Source organism: Astyanax mexicanus, chromosome 5 (genome assembly GCF_023375975.1).
Source record: "Astyanax mexicanus isolate ESR-SI-001 chromosome 5, AstMex3_surface, whole genome shotgun sequence".
Lineage (NCBI taxonomy): Eukaryota > Metazoa > Chordata > Actinopteri > Characiformes > Acestrorhamphidae > Astyanax > Astyanax mexicanus.
The window spans coordinates 12,691,303-12,716,049 of record NC_064412.1 but is presented as its reverse complement, the minus strand read 5'-3'; the positions used below and the strand labels follow the sequence as shown (position 1 = coordinate 12,716,049).

At 36.9% G+C, this 24,747-nt stretch overlaps 1 protein-coding gene across 2 annotated transcripts; it reads right to left on the bottom strand.

The window, feature by feature from the left end:
• Window positions 1–1,052: 1,052 nt before the first annotated feature.
• On the bottom strand, window positions 1,053–24,734 carry erbb3a (erb-b2 receptor tyrosine kinase 3a). 2 transcript variants are annotated; one of them, XM_015606922.3, is made up of 29 exons: window positions 24,250–24,734; window positions 15,948–16,102; window positions 13,977–14,163; window positions 12,483–12,608; window positions 12,025–12,087; window positions 11,775–11,893; window positions 11,372–11,513; window positions 11,053–11,166; window positions 10,202–10,319; window positions 9,752–9,825; window positions 9,567–9,657; window positions 9,267–9,284; window positions 8,616–8,833; window positions 8,138–8,270; window positions 7,702–7,795; window positions 7,125–7,282; window positions 6,873–6,923; window positions 6,630–6,771; window positions 6,358–6,477; window positions 6,117–6,215; window positions 5,785–5,970; window positions 5,458–5,613; window positions 5,260–5,335; window positions 4,832–4,978; window positions 4,650–4,747; window positions 3,842–4,027; window positions 3,619–3,687; window positions 3,222–3,504; window positions 1,053–2,819 (listed from the first exon to the last, which is right to left on the bottom strand). In XM_015606922.3, exons 1-29 carry the CDS (start codon window positions 24,377–24,379, stop codon window positions 2,026–2,028), a joined length of 4,347 nt encoding a protein of 1,448 aa, XP_015462408.3. In that variant the 5' UTR covers window positions 24,380–24,734; the 3' UTR covers window positions 1,053–2,025. The 2 variants fall into 2 exon arrangements, with proteins under 2 accessions (XP_015462408.3, XP_015462409.3); XM_015606923.3 differs by having other exon boundaries at window positions 3,842–4,024.
• Window positions 24,735–24,747: the final 13 nt, after the last annotated feature.

The window sequence follows — 24,747 nt, the reverse complement described above, 5'->3', positions numbered from 1 at the left end:
TTATTTCATTTTGTTTGATTTTTTATTTTTCAGGATCTGATTTTCAGACTTTAAGACCAACAGGCTTTTGTCACAAAATGCAAACAACTGAATTAAAAGGTCCTTTTCTGATCGTGGGGGCATAAACAAAAAATGAAAACCAATCTCTATTTTTTTTATTTTAGTGTATTAAATGGAAAATATGAAATAAAAAAGTTATACACCTTCTGTTTTCAAATGTAGCCTTAAATGGTCAGACAATTAAACTGATAATGTTACACCAAATATGGCTTGTGCTGATAAAATACTTTGTGTCCAGTGGTCTAGTTGTCTGAAGTGCTGCCATTATGATTGGGAGATTGCTGGTTCGAATCCCCGTCATGCAGCTTGCCATAAGCTGCCGAAGCCCAGAGGGAGCACAACTGGCCTACTCTCTAGCGCTGTTGGCTCTCTCTGGCACTCTTTCCCCTTATCACATCTAGCGTGATGTCGATCAGCACAAGGTGTCTGTGAGCTAATGTATTGGAAACGGAGCACTGCGCTTCTCCGAGTATGCTGTGATGCTACTCGGCAATGCATCAGCATCAGTTCATAAAGAGACAGAGTCTGAATTCACATGTGTCGGAGGAGGCATGTGCTAGTCTTCACCCTCCTTATGTTGTGGCATCACTTGTGATAGGGCTAGTAGTTGAATGGGTGGGACAATTGGGATTAAATTGGTAAACTGAGGCAAGAATTTTATTTAACTACGGAAACAAAGTTCTATTATATTATATTTATGGCTTTTGTAATTCATTTAAATAGAAGATGTTCACACAACATTTTCACACACTAAATTATAACCTTATTAAAGTTTAAATGCCGGATATCATTTCTCTGTATTTTTAAATTTAAAAACGTCTGCATGATATTACTATTAATTAACCTAATTCTATCCTGTTTACTAACTTTCAATTTAAATATAAATAATATTTATTTAAAACATTAATGTTAAATGTATAATAAAAATATCATTTTAACAATAAGAAGACAAAGTACTACAAAGTTTAGCTAAACCATTTAAACTTCCAACATTTTTTACACAAAAAAAATCATTTAATATCCGGGACAAAAATATACATATACTGAAAAATATACTGAAAATATACATCACCAAAAAGACATACATGTTATGGAAAATACAAGTTACAGAAATGAGGAAATATGTGACTTTTTCTGAAAAGATAAAAGCGTAAAGCTTGTTAACTGGCCATTTCATTTGAAATATGATCCCATAAGGAATTCCTTCCACATTGTTACACAGATACATGAAACATTTCCAACAAAAAAAGAAAAAAAATGTGTTCAGTTCAACCATAATTGACTATCAAAGCTGCTTGTGATAGTGCAGTTGCTGTAGGTCTAGGATTTTTAAACATTTAAACTTAAAAAAAAGCTGACAGTCAAATGTACAAAAATATATGTTATAAACAAAAATCCCTGATTTTTTTGTTTAAATGTACAGACTGCAAGCTGCCATGCTGTTTTATGGAAAACTGAGTAAAAACCTGTAACAGACAAACTGATTATAAATGCATGTGACAAAAATGTGATCCTCTTCATATGTTTCAAATATGAAAACTGATTTGTGCTTTGAGGATGTGAAATATTGACTGAAATCTGTTTATGTTTTCATGAAATCAAAAGTATTTTACCAGTAATAGCTCAATATCTGGCACTTGTGTCCTTCACCATGGTTTAAAAAAATAAAGATAAAAATTCAATGGCAAATGCTTGTATGTATATATGCAGGGATAGGTTCTTGGATTTATGCATTTGCATGCCTTCCTGTCTTTATTGCCCAGACTTATTTGGTCCAGGTCATGTGCATTGCTTCATTGATTGCTACTTCTGCTTAGTCAGTGCTGAGAGTTTAGTTTTTGCTGGATTTTATTCTGTATTTTGTTCTACTCCTCTTTGATACAAGACTCATTTCTCACTCGCTCACTCAATCACTCACTCACTCACTCACTCACTCAACCCCACCCCACCCCTCTAACTCCTGCCCTATGTACTCACTGCATTTGCTTTAGAATATATTCGACTGTGCCAATAGTCAGGATTGTCAAAGCACCTGTCTGCACTTTCATTGGTCACACCCACTCCTGCGCGCACTCTAACATAGGGTGCAATTCCAGAGCTGGGCTGCCCGAGGGCCTCCCGTTCCTCTTCCTGCTGGAGGTTCTCATACTCAGCTCCTGGGTTTCCCCCGACAGCCAGCGAGTCCATCTCCTCATACTCATATACCTCTCCATCCCCACCAATCAGGCCCTGCAGCATCAGTGAGTGCCTCAACCTGGGTTGTGGGTTTGTGTAATGATACTCTTCATCTCCATCTTCCTCTAGCTGTATATCTCGTCTCTGGTGGTTAACTCTGAGTGGAATGCTTTGCACTGCAGCTCCTGCACCACTGCGAATGTCCATGTACTCATACTGAAGCGCCTGGTCCAGGTCTGCCTCAGCATATTCCGCTTCGCTGGACAGCAGCTCTGCATCGCTGCGACTTCTCTCGTCCAGAGAGGACTGAGACACCCCTCCACTGCTTTCTGAGTCCTCCATAGATGATCTTTTATTGGGATGACTGGTACCCCACACGGGATTGGAGGTGGAAACGCATTGTGATGTTCGCAGGCAGCAGTTTCGTTTCTGGCCTGGGACGTGTCTGAGGGGGATGCTTTGATTGTTCATGTACTCATAGTCTTCCTCAGCACTGTCGTGGTCCTCTAACAGTTCACGTGAATGGCCCATAGACAACCTTCCATGGGACAACATTACACGGGGAGCCACAGAAAGCATTGTGTCTGAATGGAGAAAGAAGAGAGATGTCAATAAAAATGTACATAGTAGTATTTAAATTAGTTTTACTTCCAATATTGTAACTGTCATCAGTTAACCAACACAGGTTTTAATATGTGTATCTGGAAATGTTATTTCTCACCTGCAGTTACTTATTTTTTAAATCATGGTACACAAGTAATTTAATTTGGTGTTAAGTGTCTTAAACACTTTAAATGGTGTAGTGTGTTGTGCTTGTAGGGTATTGAACCATAATCTACTATGGGGAAAGCTGTTTGCTCTAATTTTCTCAATTTCTTTGTTAAATGATGCAGATTTAAACACCAAACATGTTTTGGGTAACTGAATATTTTTGTACTAAAAGGAAAACCGTATATATGTGATTTTTTAACTGAGTTAAGACTTACCTCTCTCTGGACTTTCACATAGTCCTGGGAGCACATATCCATTTTGGTCTTCTTCTCCCTCTGTACACAGAGAAGGCGTATCAGGGATGGGTGTGTCTGGAGGACCTAATAGGCTCTCTCTCTGAGACATGTAGGCACTGTCTTCTCGATGCCGAGCTCTTCTCAGGCTGCCAGCCGATGTAAAGTCTTCATTCATCTCCATGTCTCGCACTGTGCCGCGTCCCTCAGAGCTCTCGGAGACCGTACGGGCGGAGTTGAGACGTGACCGTGAGGGCCACACCGTCTACACAAAGATATGAAGAAACATACATATTGAGCAACAGTGGAACATGTCAATACTGTGAGAGTTTTGTATGTTTTTTGTAGTGATACAGCAGTGGCATATTTTAAGACATACATGCACAGAGCCCTCCACACTTGGGGTCATTGGTAAGTAACCAGCTGGGCTAGATGGGGCAAGAGTTGCCTGTGGGAAATAAAAAAGGTAACAAGGAAAGGAAATCATGAAAATGATATTAAACATTCCATCATTTACACATGCATTTTAAACCTCCCTCCAACCCCCACCCGTTTAAGCCCATTTGATTATAGTTTTCCATATTAATCCAAAGGTCTCTCACCCTGTGACTATCCAAACGCAATCTAGACAGACTTCTTGATGGAGTGAGGTACACAGGAGGTGTGGCCATGCCATCTTCCACTACTTCATCTTCTTGGTCCTCCAACCCCACACCTAGAATGTCCATCTCAGTCCCACGCTGGTGTGAATCATCAGAGGCAGGATCCGGAGGTGTGCACTCTCCCTGCTGATGAAAATTAAAATAATGATCAAGATTTATAGCCAGTTATCTTTCATTTTCACAGCTGTCTAATAGAGATGAATAGAGCTGTTATGTACAGTATAGTGATGTTCTTTATTATTTTCAATACATAGGAACCAATGTACAGTAAGCTATAAGTTAGACTTATTAAAATTAGATTTATTAGCGAAATGACAGACTTTCAGCTGTTTGCAGTAAACCAATAGATAAAGAACATATTAAATAGCTTAACACAACTACTATAGCAAGTGGTTTCTCAAAATTCTATGACAAAGGATACTTTTGATTATTATTGCATTCTCAGAACTTTTCAACTATTACGAGGATACTGTTATAACCTGCTGCAAGCATGCTGCATACTCCAACACCAGCTTCTGGCAATGTACCTGAGGAATCTTAGCCCATTCGTAATAAGCAATGGCCTTAAAGCCACTAATTATGTTGGGTTAACATGCTGCAACTATCAGCCTTCATTTTAGGCATTCTTTTGTTTTGGCTATTGGACTTTTATTGGCCAAAAAAATAAAGGATAATTATTTTGTATTTCAAAGATGAATTATATTGTTGCACATGTTTGCCACTGTAAAAAATATCTTCTTGATCATACCTTAATAACAAGGTATCGGGGTGGGTCTCTAGCCATACGAGTGAATTCACTGGCTAGCTCTTTGAAGGTTGGTCGAACATTTTCATCAATCATCCAGCCTGCCAGCAGAACGGAATAGATTAGGTTTTGTGCACTCAAGTAATTTAATATCCTAAAGTGATGAAGAGACTGAGTGGACTCACATTTCACCATGACCATGTACACATCTATGGTACAGATATGAGGCTGAGAGAGACGTTCGCCCTTCTCAAGCACCTCTGGGACTTCCTGTGGTCTCATGGTAGCATAAGGCTCTGCCCCATATGACATCATCTCCCAGACGGTCACACCTACACAGAGAGGAGGGTGAAAGAAATACAATATCAGTGTAATTAATGATGTTGACATTAGGTTCTTAATGTTCACTAATGAAGGACTAAGAAAGCAGTGGATGGAAGCCTGAGTCACACTAGAACTATAGAAATCACAAGAAAGCAAAGCTCCTGTCCAGTTAAGTGGAGTTATATAGAAGTACTTAATAAATGGAGCCCGATTTAAATGGCACAAAATTATGCTACTTGAGATGAAATCAGTTTTTAGTGATGATACGAAAAGTTATATGTATACCTACCATAGCTCCACACGTCACTCTGATGTGTATATCTGCGGAACAAAATACTCTCAAGGGCCATCCATTTTATTGGTCTCTGGAAAAAGGAAACAGAATAAAAGATGAGTCCAGATAAAATAAATGTAAACTGTTATTCGTAGAATGCTAATTCATTTGTGAGGGATCTATTCTTAGAGGAGTTTTCTGTCTCCGATTTACCTTGGATTCATTGTAGAAATATTTCTTGTCGTCTGGGTAGAGCAGATCAGCGATACCATAGTCAGCAATTTGGACCATATAGTCACTCTTTAGTAGGACGTTCCGAGCAGCCAAATTCCTATGTACTATCCTCTGCTCCTCAAGGTAATACATACCCTGAGACAGAGATAGAGGGAGAGAGGGATATACAGAGACAAAAGAGATAGAAGGAAAGCACACAAAAAAGGAAAAATAAGACACATGTTTAAATAAATTTACAAAAATCAATAAAGGTAGTTGAGCACCGATAACTCATATCTGTATACATTCTTCTCATAAACAGCTTACCTTGGCAATCTGCACACACCAATTGAGCAGCCTTTGAGGGTCGAGGCTGTTCCTCTGCTGCCTGATGTGATCCAATAAAGACCCCTGATGGTTCAGCAGTGTGACCAGTTGTAAAGAAGCCCCAGGACAGATACCCAAGAGCCGAACTATGTAAGGATGGTCCAAGCTCCCCATTGCCAACATGTGCTATATATAAAACAACAATAGACAACGTTAATTGTGAGTGTGTGAGTGATGGAGATTGTCTGTAACTATTGTAGGTGTGCAATAAAAACACATGTATTTTATAAGCTGTATGCACATGTGCATCTGCATGTGTGTGCATGTCTTACATCAGTAACCTCATGGAAAGTTTGACGTCCAGTCCGGTCCTGAATAGTTTTTATGGCCACTGGGATCTTTACTGTGTCTCCTTCTGGAATCCACACACCCTGAGAGAAAGAGAGGCAGAGATAAAGGGTAAGAGAGTTTTTTATTTTTTCAGAAGATGTCAAATGGACAAAAATGATTCTTTGCTGTTTGTGCCTTATGACTGTATGGTGTTGGATTCCTTTGCTATGATAAAATAAGTACCTTGTGGACAGTGCCAAAGACTCCAGATCCCAGAAGTTTAATTTTTCGCAGTTCAGATACTCGGAAGATACGAGCATGAACTTTTGTGCCTTTTTCACCAGGATCCAACGGCTCAAAACTCTAGATATTTACATACACACACACATACACACACACACACACACAAGCATGTAAACACAAGAATGTACATGCACATCAGAAACAGTTCATTATATTTCAATATTTATACTGATATCTCACACAGGCAATAATACATATCAAGCATATTATACCTCTCCACTCTGAAGGTATCTCCGCATGGCGCGTTTGCGTCTTATGGCGAGACTGCGGCGATATAGAACAGTCATAACAAACACAGAGCATCCGATCAACCCGGCAGCTATAACAGCCAACACAATCGCTGTCACCGGCAACCTGTTAAACACACACACACACGCACACTGTGAGAAAAAACTCACTCAGACCAAAGTGCATTTTTTTAATATTGCTCATGACCAGCAGAGGGAGAGCCTCACCCAGACACATCCCTGTCTCCCACACAGTCTCTCAAACTTGGCCCAGAGCACCTACAAACACACAGACACAGATCAATGCTGAGCGTTGTTTCTATTTAAATCATTAAGCTATTTAATGTCAATTATACAGTAACTACTGCAATTTTGTTGGTTGTAGTTTTAATAAATATGATTGTAAGTCCAGTATCCCCACTGTATATAAACATGGGGCTACATTTATTTCATCTTGATAGTGTGGTTAATATGTCTCACCTGTGGGTACAGTTGAAATGGCAGGGCAGACATTTGCGTTCGGCATTGGGATATTTGTAGATGACAAGTCCTTTTTCTCCCATAACTCCCTCTGGGCATGAGGAGACACAGTGCGGCCCATCCTGCAGCCTCATACATTCCACACACTGATCTGCACCCTAAAAAACAAGAAAAGAGAGTTTTTACACAACTGTTATAAAAAAAAATCAACCATATCAATATTAATGAATCCTATTTTTTATTGACCACAGATGCAATCAGCAATCAATCAGCAAATTAAGATTTGATATCTGACGTGAACTTCTGTAGTTTATTTGTTAAACTAAGGGGCAGTCTCCCAGAATGGCAATAGGCCTTGTCTTAAACTGCACAGCATTTTTAATTATATATATTTTTTAATGAAAGGAAAATGTGCTATATTTAAAAAAGGCTAAATCTCTGACCCAGAGGATTTAACAGACTGAAGACTAAAAAAAACAAAAAGATAACAGATGTAAATGAGGATGAGAAAAACTGAGAAACAAGGAGAAACAAGAAAGAAAGAGAAGAAATTAAAGGTCATAGTTTACAGACTTACCGGCCCACGGCATGTAAGCCTGTTCTCCTGCACTGCACACTCCGAGTGACACGGCATACACTCTCCATTAGGCCCTGCAAACTCCCGTATTTCACTGTTATAAGAAAAAATAAATACACCTTCTCATTAGCAATTTTACATATTTTATAAAAGTGAATTCACAATGCTTAATAAACACACAAAACAGCGTCCACAACATTGTATTAAACAATTACTCACTTGCAATGTTATGTGGCTAGATATGTGACAAAAATATAATTATAATACTCAAGACACATGAAGTGACCAGGTGCAAACAGGGTCTTTAACTAAAGTAACTACAAACAAAAAAATACGAAACACATGCCAAAATGTGCCTCAAATTATGTCTTTCCTATTGTATTGGAAACATTCAGCCCCCACAAACACACACACAGACACATGCACTTATACTGACCCTTGCAGGAAGTTGCAGTGTGATACACAGGTTCTTCCTCTGCTAAAGTTCTTGCAGGACAAACATTGGTCTGGCCCTGGACCCCAACAGCCATCCGAGGAACACAATGGATCACACACATGGCCTTCTTTAACTGAGTTACACACACACACACAAAGAAAGACACACATTAAACAATTAATTAATAAATCATAAGGCTTTTTTGATATTTCAGGTGTCCATCATATCATATTAACAACTCTTTATGCCCTCACCATAAAGAACCAGGTCTATAACTGTTCTCTATTCATCCAGTGTAATTTACTGGGTAACACACAAATGACAATGTAGCCATGTTTAAACATGCTTTCTATCTATTCCTTGTATTTGTTATGTCTGTCCTGAGCTACCTGTCCCTATAAACTTGCACAAAATACTCAAAATCTAGCCAAAATATACTCAAAATATATATTTAAAATATGAAGAGATGCAAACTTACTACACTCATCCCTTAGGTGGTTCTCCTTGATGTCAAGGCTTTTCTGTTGACGCTGGGCTCGGGCTCCGGTCCCGAACAGACGTGTCCAGTTGACAGTGTGGTGGTAGCAGAGCTGACTGTTTCCAGTAATATAAATGCCTCCATCACTGATTTTCTTTAGAGACTGCAGCCCTAGAGACTTCAGTGTGGGAATTCTCATCACCAGCAGAGCGTAGCCTCTAACAGAGACACAGAGTTGTATTTTGTAAATGTATTTTATCTGAATTATCAGTTTGTGTTCATACTGTTTTTGCTGTAACTGCTTTGTGCAATATTATGTTTACATTTAAATTATATCAAAAATTCATTAAATCCTTTAAAACACATTTTTTGTTCTGCAACTATGTTTGGCCAATACTACAAAATATCAATACAAGTTGTGGTCTTGTGCTTGGTTAATACAATTTCTGAGTAATGAAATTAATGTTTAATGTGATTTTAAAATATTTGTGATATATAGTATATAATTTGGACAATATTTGGTTTGAAATTCAGCTGGTAGTGTAAAAATAAAAATATACAACGTATACTTTTCAATGACAATGTCATAAACAGAAAAAGATCATTTTTTACAATGTGATGTAAGTTAGTTGTTGTTAAGTGGGAACCTACCTTTTAGATGTCACTCCTCTGATGGGGGAAACAATGGAGGACAGAAAATGGACAGAGATAAGCAGGGAGATATTGGCAGGGTAGTCATTTAGGTACACAAAACGGGGATACAATTATGGTATAGAAATCATATTAGTTACAAAGGAGACATATACTGTATCCTTATGTCCATGTATTATTTAATGTCAGTGTTATTTTAACATGCTAATCATGGACACTTAATAAATGAACACAGGTGAAATTACATAGATGGACTGTTATTTCCAAAAAACACAGACCAAAAGCCACAGAAGCTCTTACTTGTACAGAGATCGGCCTTGTATAGTTGTCAGATTGGAGAAGACAGAAAGATCCTTCATCTCCTCAGGCCATGACTGAATGCTCAGAAAATCTGCAACCACACAAATAAGTGTCACACATTGTAAACAGTACAAAAATAAATATATAAACATTTCTTTTAAAAGTAAAGTTCTGTGAAAAGTTACCTGTGATTTCTCTTACAGTGTTGAAGATGCTGAGTTTTTTAGGGTCAAGAGCTGAGATGTTGTTATATGGATCACTGTAGGTACGAAAGAAAATGTTACTTGTGTAACAAGTAATTGTTCTAAAACCGATGTGCAAAAAACACAGCTTATTTAGTCCCTGTATAGAACAACCAAAAGACTCTGCATGGTGCAGTAGCAAGTGTCCCAATATTTGTCAGTATTTGTCAATATTTGAGTTTGTTGGTTTAAACACAACACTATCTACTTATACATATCTTTTAACAAAGTAAATCAATCCAGAATGTTTTTTGTTGATAATACCACCTTTTAATTGGCTGCTAATCCAAGTACATGCATTTAAATCTCTATTTTTAGATTTATATTACATCTAATTTAAGCCCGTCACAAGATGGTATACCAGTCAACCACGATAATTTAAAAACTACTCACCCACTGATTCCTGTGATGAGGAAGTGGAGGCTGCCTTGTATTTTAGTGCAGTTTATAAAACTGTCTATGTTTTTAGAGTCCACTGTCTGCCTGTTGGGTGCCCCTGTACCAGCACACACTAGAGAAAGGAAGGCATATAAAAAAGAAATCAAGAGAGTTTGAAAGAAAGAAAGAAAGAAAGAAAGAAAGAAAGAAAGATAAATAAAAAGAGAGAAAAAGATAGGTCATTTAATTTTGGTCAGTTTAATCCAACTTTTAATGCAGTAGTAAATAAAAGACATGAGACATGAAACATTAATGCAAATACAAACACAAGGTGCGTAGATAGTAAGTACAGCAGACAAATGCCAATAAACACAATACAAGTGTTTATATACAGTATGTATATAAGTGCATATACAGTATGTGTGATTATGGGAAATTGCCATAGGGATGACATAGAGTAATTAACAATAATACATGTTATTAGAGTAAAAATAATGTGTATAATGAGTAATTGCTGAAAAATACTGATAAATGTGTATAACACTAATTCTCTCCCGCAAACCAGAAATGTTCAGGTTAAAAAAGTTATTGAGAGCTTAAAATAAATTTCCTACTTCCTGTAAAAAGGACAAAATATTATAGTATTTATTATAGTATTTATTTTAAGCTCTCAATAACTTTTTTAGATAGATAGATATCTATCTATCTATCTATCTATCTAAAAAAGTTATTGAGAGCTTAAAATACATTCCCTACTTCCTGTAAAAAGGACAAAATATTATAGTATGTTAACTGTTTAAAAGATACACATGTGCAAAGAGAGCAAGACTATGTTTACTCTGTGTGTGTGTGTGTGTGTGTGTTACCTTTGGGACAAACGCCGCCACACGGTTCACACCTTTTCACCCCTTTCTTGTCTACCTCTGTTTTACCAAAGGGGCAGCTGCTAACGCATGAGCTTCCATCTACCACAAAGTTCGCTACAAGAAAGAAAACACACATCATGAAATCTTGTCTAAAATCTTTTGTCTGATCTATGGCTAAAAAAAACTATAGCACTAATAATAGTAATAATAATAAACTGAGCTCAACATATTTAAACTAACATTAACATAGATTTAAAAAACAGGTTTTCTGGTAGCTTCTGGAACCAGATCAACCTAAGAAGTAGGAAAGCTGACTCACTCGGGCACTGAGCCACGCAGACTGAGCCGTACTGATATTTTGCATTGGGGTTTGGCTCCAGTCTAAACGTCACTTTATTATAGATCAGACCCTGAGGACACTGAGGCACGCACGAACCAGAGTCATTGAAGTTTCGGCAGGCCTGCACACAAACACAAAAAACATCATGTTCAATGGAAGTTTACAACACAGATGATTGTCCTCACCTTTGCTATCATTAGCTGATCTTTAAGCCCTTCAGTTACTGAATCAGGTAAGAGATCAGCTTTGAATAGTGGAAACTCTTTCTCAGGACTGAGCTGAAAACTACTGATTTATGAGATACAGATTTACAATCTGTTGAGTGCCATAATACTATCATTATAAATGTATTTGTGTGTGTCCATGAATGTGTGGAACTCACAAAACAATTGGTGTCCAGCGTTCCAGTGCAGCCTCCAGAACACTCCATGTGGCAACATTCACTGGGGTTCCTTCCAAAACAGCGGCCATTACACTGAGGCGCGCACACCGTCTTAGTCACTGAGAGAGATGAAGAGACCGGAAAGACTGGTAAATAGGTGCTGTTGTTAGACTGAGCATGTGTCTTTACTATGTGTGTTAGAGAGACAGGACAGTCATTGGGTGTGTGTTTGGTTAAGAGTAAAACTCACAGGTCTGACAGTCGTCTTTGTTTGGTCCCCAGCAAGGACCATTACACGACTCATGACACGGCTCTAAACAAAAAATCAACATCATCATTATGTTCCATAAATTAAGAGGAAAATAAAGTTATCTGTATGTAGTGTGTAATTTGTGGGACTGGACTGGTTCATTTTATGTATGTATGTAAACATAAAAAATAATATTCTGTATTTAAACATCATCATTATGTGAGTGAATAAAAACACTAAACAACACATGGACATAAAGATATATGTCTCCTTTGTAGCTAATATGATTCCTATCACATAATAACTTTTTGTTTACTTCTGACAATTCACATCCTTGATGGCTACCTTGTCAATATCTCCCTTTATTAGGTTCACGACATTTATGAATGAAACTTTACACCTGAATTTTATTGCATTTAATAATTTATTAAATAAATCCACAACAAGAGGTCACTTACTGTCAGGTCCGTTGTCATTGAGGATGACTTCAGCTCCGTTGTCCTTCACAATGTCCAGCCAATTGATCTTTGGTGCATAGCTCAGAAACCTATTCTGAATGATCTGCACTCCACCTTCAAGAATTTCTGCTCATAAACACACACAACAAGCAAATGAAATGTCATGCATCATCACTTATCCACTTACCAAAGTAGAATTATAAAACAACAAGATTTTGGGAGATGGACCACGACCCAACTAACCCAAACTCCTCCTTCAACCCCTATACAAACCCTCTTTAGCTTCATTACGAGCCCCTTTTCTGCCCTCCTGTTTAATTTCTTACCTCTTCAGCCCAAATAACTACAAAGAGGCTAAAGGCCACCAAAGCCTCACAGTAATGTTCATCTTCAATATTGTAAAAACTGATTATTTGTTTGGCAGAAAAAAAGTCACCATTAATTTCCCCTAAATATATACACATACATACAGGACGAGTCAGTACATTATTGGTGTGTTGAACAAATGTGTATATCATTTTTCTTTAACTAATGTGAATCTGACATTTGTTTTTTAATAGAGTAAAAAGGTCATGATCAATAAACAGTCAGAAATGAAAAAAAAAAACAAAAAACTTACTTAATATAAAAAATGTTTTTACATTGATATCCATCAAAAGTTCTGATTATTTGTCTCCTGTAAAGTTTCCATTGTGGGCATACAGGGTTTTTGCATGACAGCGACCATATGTGCATATACAGTACACAACGTGTGTTTCTTCCAACACTGTGTAAACCAGCTCATACAAAATCAGTGCCCTGGAACTGAAAGCCCAGATTAGGATGCACTCACTATTACCCCAATCACACCCACGCACCCACATATACAAACCCACATACACTAACCCACATACACTTAGTGACAGAAGCTTTTGTTTCTATTTCCCTGTAGCTGAGTAGTGCTGAGTGAAGCAGGCACAGACATGCCTCTGTACAACTGTCTGTCTGGCGGTTAACTGTCACACTCAAGACACGTAGATACCTACTGTAACACAGACAATAGACTACACAGCCCAGTACAGCTCCAATTTCACTACCAACAGTACACAGTAATTTTTATAAATTTTACCATTCAGTACTTTAACTTTACATTAACACTGTGAGTGTTGAAATGTAACACTCTTTATTGTTAATTTAACGCTGGAAATTATACTGTCTAGTTTTTCATTAGAATTAGAAATGACAGAATTTTTTTTCACTTTAGAAGAACAAATTTTTGGAAATTAACAATACACATGCGTGCGCAGTTTTAAAGGTTTCGGTCCGTTGATTTTCTTACTCCCACTTGGTGCCACACCCTCACCAGTGTGTGTCCAGTCACTATGGATACAGTGGGGGAAGCAGGCTTTGTATGTTGAATGTATTGTTTAAAAAAGGAGTTGGGAAATGTGTGTGTGTCCTGCGTGAGGCACCAATAGGAATCTGGTGTATGTGTGTGTGTGTGTTTGTGTGTACCTGTTAGATGTGTAAGGCCAAGTTCTTGCAGACCGTGCACTCCTTCCTTCTGGTAGTTTACGAGAATGGCGAGAGCAAAGCGATCCTCGTACAGAGACGTACCTCTGATTACACGCATGTTCTCCAATGGTAGGTACTTGAACTGGTTTATAGCTATTAGCACATAGCCTGTCACCTCACGAATGGACTACAAAGAGATAAAGAGAGAAAAGGAGAAAGGAAGAAAGAATAAAGTCAGAATTCACTGGTTATTGTTTATGAAAAATAATACCACCCAAACATTGTCTTTCATCCTATAGGTTTACAGGAGGTAATAGCTCATGAGCAACCTGAGCCAAGGCTGGGAAAGAACTTGCTCATTGTATGAGACTGAGACTATGACATCATCCAAGCAGACATGATAAGCAACCAGTTCACCACTAAAACCACTTATTTATCCTGAGGTAACGTGCAGACCACACAAGAGCCTACTTTTAAAACACATTTTGTCCTCTTACCACCTTTGTTGTCTGTTTACACAAATAAAGTTTAAATCCACTGTCTGTACTTACTGTCACTGTTTCTATTTTGGCACCAGTTCTAACAGGTTACATCATTCACACCCGCAAGCAGAAAAAAAACACAAGACAGCAAAAAAAAAAAAAAAAAAAAAAACCTTTAAATCCAAAAATGTGTCAGTCATTAATTTCTAAACATTTTACAGGCTACTGCAGAAATTTGATCTACATTAAAAACAGTGAAATCTTGAATGAGGGGTTTTAAAGATTCGGATTGCCATGTTAATACATATTCAGTTAGAGTATTTATAAAAATATATACTCATATATTTCTATCATGCAAGAATTTGCCCAAACAAACAAAATCACAGCAACCAGTATTGATCTCTTCTCTCTCTTTCTGTTTCAGTCCTCTGATTACAGGATTTGCAGGTAGAACATTTTTAAATATTTGTAAAGGACAACTGTGCCTCTGATTTAGACATGTCACTTTATATTCTGTATTAAAGTCAGTGTGAATTTGTCTTGTGATATTTCTGAGGGAATAGGATGGAATCAGGCAGAATTCCTGAAGTATATAAAATTGAGGATGAGGGTGATGGTGGTGGTAAAACTTAACATTACTGGTTAGAATTATTTTTCACATACCCTGTTCCAATCTGCTTATTAATAATGCATGAGAATTAATAATAAAACAATCGTGCTCATTATTGACTTTGGTGATGTAAATCTGGTTAAAATGTAATTTGATTGTGACATATGATTACAGAAAACAAAGAATTAGTATTTTAAATGATATGGTTTGATGAAATATATGGCCATAAAGACATTATCCTAATTCCGTGGCCTGAAGCTTAGGGAAGTGGGCTCATGACTGTTTTCACTCCGCTATTCATTAGTGTGAGTGTATTTACTGCAATAGCTGGTTTAAATGTGGATATTGACTTCTGCTGCGCTGCTGTGTAAATGGCAGTAAAATTTGTTTAATAATTAACTAGCTAAAAATCTATTTTTATACCAGATATCAGGTTGAGTTTAAAGTGCAGTAGTCCTCATCTCCTGGTCTTTATCTCTCCTTTTCTCTCGTTTTGCTCCACTTGGTAAATTAATAGGACAAAGAAAATACATTTTAATATTCATTTCATTTCTATTTAAGAAAACTGGACAACATGTTTTGGTCTAAACATTATAAAATGCAACATCAGCAGCTTTCAAATGAATCAATGAATCAATACATCAAAATGTTTTTTAGAGTTTGTTATTTTAATGGTTAAGTTGACTGTATAAATTTTAAGCAGGTTGCATCAGTATCATTAGATGGCTGTTAAATGTTAGTGCCTAGTTTTATAAAATTTGACCAGGTGGCTTTTTGACTGTGATTTTCAGTTATATTAAATCTGTCCTTTATTTTAGATGAGTGTGAAATGGGCCTCTATCTTTTTCTCTCACACACAAACATACAAATTTCTCCCACCTGAAGGAAAGAGAAGTTGCGATAGTGCTCCATATGAGTGATCTCAAGGTTGCCCATAACAATTTGGCAATTTGTGTACATCTCCTTCATCCGCTGGTACTGCACCTCCGAACTGCCCGTCACACTCAGCATGTTATGAGTGCCTGAACACATCGCTGCAGAGAAGAGGCAGACGGAGAGGATTATCAGCAAGGAAGAACACAGTTCCATCAACACAGAGAAAGAGAGAGTAAAAGAGAGAGAGAGAGATGAGGAGAGGGAGGCCTCTCCACTTTGCTATTCAAATTAGCATTTTCATAGGGATTCACAGGAGGTCAACATAAGGATTGAACAGATGTTGTGCATCACAGAAACAACAACATATTCCTCCTGGTAAAAACACATTTCTCAAAACCATTTTTAAACTTCTGTTTATTTTCTAGCGCTACTGATTTCCTGATTACAAACAACAGCCTTCCAGGAAGAAACTGGATTTATGGTCATAAGATTAAAACCAGGTTAAGCAGTAGAGAGCACTAAATATATTCATGCTCTGTTCACCTTGGCTGAATGTCAAGTCTGAAAGTAACACACACACAGGTTGATATTTGGGGTGCACAATATGGACAAAAAATAAGACACAATAACGGTTTTGGAAATCACGATATTGATATGAAATATGATCAATTGCATTTTTTTTTTTTTTCTGTTTTGCAATGCTGCATGCTTGCTATAGTAACTGCACAGCTTGTGTTTGCTGTTATTCACTATGGTATCACAGCTCTTTGTGTGTTTATAGTAAAAAAAATATGACAAAATCTTAAAGCCCTAGCAGATATACAGACAAAAGTTACACCAGTATTATTATTATGTCCATTAACATCTACTGCATTATATAAATCTCTTACGTCAAGATAATTCATTTCAATTCTATTACAATATATTCCTCAGCTATTCTTTCTGATTGTTACAGTTGAACTGAACTGTTCAACAACAATTAAACCAGAAGAACCGACTAACACAGAGGTAATTGGTTCGCAGTTAGTTATAGGCTATCAGCTGTCACTGAGGTTCTGTAGTGCGATAAGGTTGCAGTGCACTATTCTGGGCCTCTGTGTGTGTGTTTGTGCGTTTAGGTCTGATAGGGAACAAAACGACTTACAGTGTTTAACACTATCTTCCAAAAATATCATGCAGGTGCAGAGATGAAACGTGCAAGCATATTAAAAAGCTCATTCTTCTGTTGTTATCTGGTGACCATCAGCACACCAGTCTTTGAGCAGGTTATAAACCACTGTCTGTGTGTAGATGTTAGGTGTTTGTGGGCATGTGAGTTTGAGAGTCTTTGCAAAAATTAAGTGCACCTTTCATTTCAATTTCATGTAATTTTTTTATTCACAACTTTTTGACATTTAGGTTGTTTTAGCATTGTGTTAAAATGTAAATAAATTATGAATAGATCAATGGAAATTATTCATTGTTCTTTTATTGAACATTAAGAAGGATTTTCCTTCATCTGTGAAGTTCATCTGTGGAGATATAATATATCCCTTACATTAAGGTGATGTTTTTTTCTTTTCATTATTTAATACTGGATTTTTTTAGAAGCACAATTTGCCCTGTGTTTATGAAAACAAACCAGAACACACAGATCAGCTTGTGTTCTGTGCCTAGATATCACTGTGTATTTATGCATCTGTGTGTGCATAATGTGTGTGTGTGTGTGTGTGTGTATGTGTGTGTGTGTGTGAGAGTTTGTAAAAGCAAACCAAAAGAAGTGTCTGTGGGTGTGTGTGTGTGTGCTGGAGGGAACAACCAGTCATACAATGCTCTCATTCTAAAGAGCACGAAAACAAGTGCAAAATCCCGCCCAAATGACCTCCACATCTTTTTCTCTCTCTTTCTGTCTATCTTTTTCTCTCTATCGCTCTTATTCTCTCTCGGTAGTCAGTTAATAGTTAAAAACCTGAATTTAAACTTCTGATATCGATTTTTTTTTTTACATCAACCTGCATGAGAGTTAACAAGTATCTTTTGTACTCCTCTTGTAGATATCAATGTACTGTAAATCACACATCTACACACTAGCAGAATTTAAAAGAAAAAAAAACATTTAAACAGAAGTAAACAAGTGAGGGAACAATAGAAAGAGGGGACAAACAAGTTCGAATAAAACAGGAATGGTGACAGTGGTAAACAGAAACTTGGCTTCAGTAACTTAAAGATTAGCACATACCTGAGAGGTGCACGCACATACACACACACACACACACACACACACACTTGGCTTGATGACTTTGTTTTGCACTTAAGAGACACAGTTCACAGGTCAGTTGGTTCCTAAGGCAAGAACAGGTGTGGTCAAATAACTCTAGATTAATCAGGTGTGTGCATGTGTGTTTAGGTACTTCTGAGGTATATTCCCTTTATGTGTGTGTGTGTGTGTGTGTGCGTGTGTGTGTGTATGTGGTGTTTGTGTGACTGTTTTTGAGTGTGTGAGTTTGCATGCACGTATGCATGCATGCCTGTGTGTTAGTTGCACTTGGCTCATGTACATGCAGTTTTCATAGCTGGCACTCTGCTGACACGCGTCAGAAAACAAATACACCTGAACAGGAGGATTACAAACAACAGAGCTACAAAAATAGTGTGACTAATAACAGTAATGTTAGAGTAGGGGTGGGCGATATGGCTCTAAAATAATATCAAGATATTTCTGGGTATTTTTGCGATAACGATATACTTGGCGATATAGGAAAACTAAAATAATTCATTCATTTCAGGAATATAGTATAATAGTATAACAGTATAATCATAATGTGGCAAAATAAATAATATAGCATAAAATAATACAATGCAGCAAAAAATATTGCAGAATATTTAGTGCATGCATATAAACTGCAAACTAAAACAATTATACAATAAATACACCTAAAGCTTCACAGTAAATAATAGACTACTTTTAAGACAGAACAGCCCTATTATCACGATATGGATTTTTAATATCATGATATTTCTGTGTCACGATATAGTGTATACGATATAATATTGCCCACCCCTATATTACAGTATACAGGTTGTGTTACAATATAAAATAAATATTATATAAAACTAGTCAAAGGATACATACTGTTACAATGTAATAATAATGGTACAGTATTGAAAGATCATTTAAATCATATGATACAGTATAAAAGTACTTTTCCTATACATTTGTAATGTTACAGTATCTAAAGTAGTGTTACGGTATAATATAAATGTAAAAATATAGAAATATTATTAGTATGTAATAGCAATGTATATTTTAAAAGAGTACTAATACTACAGTGAGTAGTAAGTAAGTAAAAGTAATATTGAAGAATAATTGAAGAATGTTACAATAATAGTGTTCATAATAAATATTCTTATGGTATAAGTAATATCACAGCATAAGTGTAATAATGTTACAGTATACTTTTTTAACATGGAATTGTTCTTTATTAACTACCTTGAATGTTCTCTTTTGCTAATTACAGTTATTATATTAATTAAACCAATCATGAAAAATACAATCAACACACATATAAAGTTGATTTTTAAAAATATGAACAATACTCCCAATCTAAACCAATTAACAAAATGATTATGCTTTACTTAACTAAATACAATCCAATTAAGCTCTAAAGGTGACTGGGCTGCACTGTAAATCTGCTGAGACCTGTTTTCCACCTGAACGTCTGGGTCAACTGTTATAGTGCTATAATTCAAATTTGATCTAGATAAACAACATCATAAAGACTCATGCACTCGTTAACTTTCTCATGCATGCTCTTCTTCTCTCTCTCTCTCTTTCTCTTTGTCTCTCTCTCACGCACACTATCTTACTATGCTGTTTATTTAGTATGTGTTACAGAAAATTGTGCAAAAAACTGTCTCATAAGAAAGAACATTGAGCAAATTCAGATCAGAAAAAAATAAAAGTCAACCACTGGTCAGAGTTTGACTAGACAGTGTGTGGTGTGATGGATCAGAGGTGAATGCACGTGCAGTGCCCTTGCTGGAAAGCAATAAAAAAATCAGAAGTAGGACAAAGTCATATTTGTTTAGCTTGTTGCTAAACAAGCAACAAGCAAAAACGTTGTCTGAGGCTTTTATTTACAGCCCCCTATTTCATTATACTGCATTCACTGGATACCATCCACTTGTTGTCATCACAACATGCGTACCCGAGTGGCATCCACAGTGAGTGGGCGCTCCTTACACACTCTGCTATGAATCAAATCCCTGTTCACAGTGACCGCTGGTAACTATCTGTGTCCACATCATCATAAACTGCATGCACAATGTCTCCTGCTTAATATACTACTAAGCATTGCACAGCTTTTAATATGTTTAATAAAACCTCACTTTCTGATTCATGAAGTACAGAGTATTTACATTATTTACCCAAATAACCACATAGAAACTACATTCAAACATCCACATTTCATATCAGCATTACATGACAAACAATACACTTAATAACAAAAACAACACAGCACACCGCTCCTGCTAGCAGCTTTTTTGAGTACATTGGTTGCTGTTGTTAAATTAGAAGCTCATGTAGTATTGCAGGTTCTTTTAGGTTCTTTTCAGGCTACAATTACTTGTGACATTTGGCTGGTTTTGTTGTTACATTAACAGGTTTTGTTATCTTGGCAGATGTTGTTAGTTTATCTGGTCATGTTACATTGGCAAGTCTTGTTATTTTGGCAAATCCTGTTATATTGTTAGGTCTTGTTACTTTGACAGGTTTTGTTACGTTGAGAGATCTTGTTATTTTAGCAGGTTCTGTTACACTGGCAGGTCTTATTACTTTGATAGCGCTTGTTACTTTGGCATTTCTGGTTACTTTGGCAAGTCTTTTTACTTTGGCAGGTCTTGTTACATTGGCAGGTCTTGTTACTTTGATAGATCTTGTTACATTGACAAGTCTTGTTACATTGACAGGTCTTGTTAAATTGACAGGTATTGTTATATTGGCAGGTCTTGTTACTTTGATAGATCTTGTTACATTGAGAGGTCTTGTTAAGTTGACAGGTCTTGTTACTTTGACGGGTCTTGTTACTTTGACAAGTCTTGTTACATTGGCACGTCTGTTACTTTGCTAGTTCTTGTTACTTTGACAGGTCTTGTTACATTGGCAGGTCTTGTTACTTTGATAGATCTTGTTACATTGAGAGGTACTGTTAAGTTGACAGGTCTTGTTACTTTGGCAGGTCCTGTTACATTAACAGGTCTTAATACATCAGCAGGTCTTGCTGACATGTCTTTTACAGATCAGTTAATATATTTATATATACCAATGGATTTAGTTGTTAGATTAGTAAATTATGTTATATTGGCATGTTCATGAGAAGGTCTTGTTGGCATACTGACATGTTAAAGGATTTTACTGTATCAGATCACGTTCTTGTTATATTAGCAGGTCTTTTTATAAAGGTCAGGTTATATGTGTTAACTAGATTTTTTTTATTTAGTAGGTCTTAGGTATTAAATGACCATTTTTATTACATTGGCAAATATACCGTCACATTACATAATTTTGTCTGTGTCCCTACATTACATACTGAAATTAAAGTAACAAATGTGAATGATATTTTAAAAATATCATATGAAATATCAGTGACAATGACCAAGATGTAACTCAAGAAATCACGATCTAGAAAGAATTGTCCTAAGTTTGAATCAGTTTAATCAGTTTAATTAGTTTACGAATCTCTGTAAATAAGGGCTCACATACTCGCATTCTACAACAATTCAATGTGACACCTACAGACCTTTTCTGAATTTTCTACTGCTGCCACATACATCACTCAGTGAAGAATACAACAAACAGCCCTTGGTCATTTGTGCCAAACCATTGTTAAAGTAGTAGTGCCTTCAGAGTACAGTCTGTACATCTGAGCTGACCACATTCCAGCACAGAACGTTTTCACAAACAAAGTGACTATATTATATAACAGATGAGCGAACTTCAAGGTGCCACAGTAACCTTATATAGTACGCTAGATTTAACGAATACACAAGCCATTAGGAGTGGACAATGTCTGGACAAACGCTGCACAAAAAACAATTGAAGTATTCTTTAAAAAACTGCAAAAAATTGTTGCATCAATGCAACACATTCTTTTTCTTTTTTATGTGTTTAAAGTGTACATTGTGTACATATGTTCCATATCATAAAGGTACATTATTTGTCACCTCTAATGCCACTAACAGTCACACTAAAAAGTATTTGGACATTGCCATACATTTTAAATGTTTTGGCTCTAAATGCCATCACAATAGATATAAAATAAAGCAATCTAAATGGGACTGAAGTGTAAACAAATATACTGCATTCTTGAATGCATATCTCTTGCATATCTCACTATCTGTTAAACATGGTGGAGGCACTGCTCTGGCATAGGCATTTTGCTCACATTCAGTAAAACGCTGCAAAACTAATAGGATGCCACTTTACTGTACAATTAAATAATGACCCAAAACATACCAAAAAAAAAAAAACACTTTTTATGACAAACCTGCTGCTTAAGACAAATAAACATTACCTGACCTTGATTAAACATGCTTTTAACTTACTAAACATTAACATGATGACTACACAACATAAAGAAAAAAGTACCTAAAGCAAGCTGCAGAAAAGCATTTAAAAAGAGGAAATTCTGAATTTTACAATGCCCATTGGTTCCAGACCAACAAATCTGAATGCAAGTGTTAAAATTACGGCTAATATTAACTAATTGCTTTCTTCACTGATTACATTAATTCCAGTGAACATGGAGAAACAATACTAAATTAAATATGAAAGTATACACTTTAATCTTATCTTTATTACAGACTACTTGTTTCACCTTTCAAACATGTATATTGTCAATGTCCAATGAAAAACATGTCCATCTCCTCTGTACTTTTCACTCTGATGTTTTTGTTTACTACATAATTTGAACACACAAACTGTCAACATTTCTTGATGAATGGACCAATGAAATTCTTCAAGATGACCGCAAATAAACTGTTTTTACATTGACCATTAAGATGTAAGTATCTTTGTATGACTCTTTTGTAAAGTTGCTGTTTTGGAGATACTTGTTTTTCATTTGACAGCAATGATATAGGCCTGAATTAATGGCAAATGCAAGTTTATCTGAAGAGTAAAATGACATTCCTTTAATGTCTGGGGCTGCAAATTTCAAGTTCACAGAAGGTTATTTACCAGTTGGCATGCTTGATTCCCTATGATGGATTATTTGATTTCAAATAAAATCAGGTCAAATGTAACATTGCAATTAGCACAGCTGTACAGATGACTGAAAAACATTGGTGAAAAGTCACTCTCAGTAAAAAAAAATCACAACTAATACTAATAAAACTGAGTACATACATTACTACACTATTCTGAAGTATTTAAAATATATGATATTGGCTCAGAATGAAAAAAGCATTTAAGCCTGATTAATCTTTAAACAAACAGCCTTAAACTTGAACTAGCTATGGCCACTGATACTATAACATTTAATGCACCTGTTGAACTACAAGATGATGCATTGAACATGATGTTATTTTAGATATGGTGAACCAGACAAACAGCTGGCAGGAGTGTTTTCGGGATTTCTGGCTCATGCGCCAGTGGTGCCGCCTGTGGTTGATGAGATCACCTGGCCTACACACCTGTTGTTGTTGTACCTTAGCTGCTCCACCTTGCTTAATCAACACTATCGACACGGGTCCAAAGATCAGCCAGCACTTCCAGCACGTCTCTAGCACAAATCTCAAGACCTCTCTCTCTCTCTCTCTCTCTCTCTCTCTCTCTTATCAGCCTGTTGATCTTTATCCCTGTTCTTCTTACTCCTTTTTCAGTTATCTCTCATTCTTAATCAATTAAATGGTTTTAATGCACTTCAGGAATGATGGCTGGCGCAGCAATTACAAGATGCAGTGTAACACACTGTACACACTGTACACCTGACACATATTCACATCCAGCATACATATATCACCCTTCACACAAACATGCACTAACACACACACACACACACAAACTGCATTTGACAGAATGCTTAGAAAACAGGTTGAACACAGTCAACAGGTTTAGGCGGTTAGCAGAGAGTGGGCGAGCACTGATTTGGTCGCACAGGTACAGCTCTACTACACACTTTACGTACACACACACACACACACACACACTCTGTCCTTCTACTAATACTAAAAATGCAAACACTGTGCAAACACGTGCAAGATATAAAATAATACAACAAGATAAACTTCTATGTGTGTTTGTTAGCAAGGTGTGCTTCCATACCTGGTTTGCCCTCACTGGTCTGTGCGCGCGCAGGCTGAAGGAACCCCAGGAGCGCGAGACACAGCGCGAGCACCTGCAGCAGCAGTCCTGAAGCGCTCGTCCTCGTCCTCATTCTCCTCCAAAACACCATCAGTACACCATCCCTCAGAAACACACACACACACACACAGTCTCTGTACTGCAGCAGCCTGGTCTTCTCACACAGCTCCAGCCCGTGTTAGGAGAGCATTCCGCAGAGAGAGGCTGGAGAAGTCCGCCTGTACTCTCTAAATTCTGAGGTAATTCCGGTTGTGAGCTCGGAGCTCTCCAGTCACTGCGGCTCTCTGAGATCCATGCAGTGATTTTACCCGCCCCTCAGGATCCTCCTCTTCACTCTCAGCTCAAAACAAGCGTTCAAATAAAAGTTTAAAAACACTAAAAACCCCCAGAGTAAGAGCACAGAGCGGGCAGCCAGCAGCCGCTCCACAAGCTTTTACTCTTAATTTGACCGACCTGGCT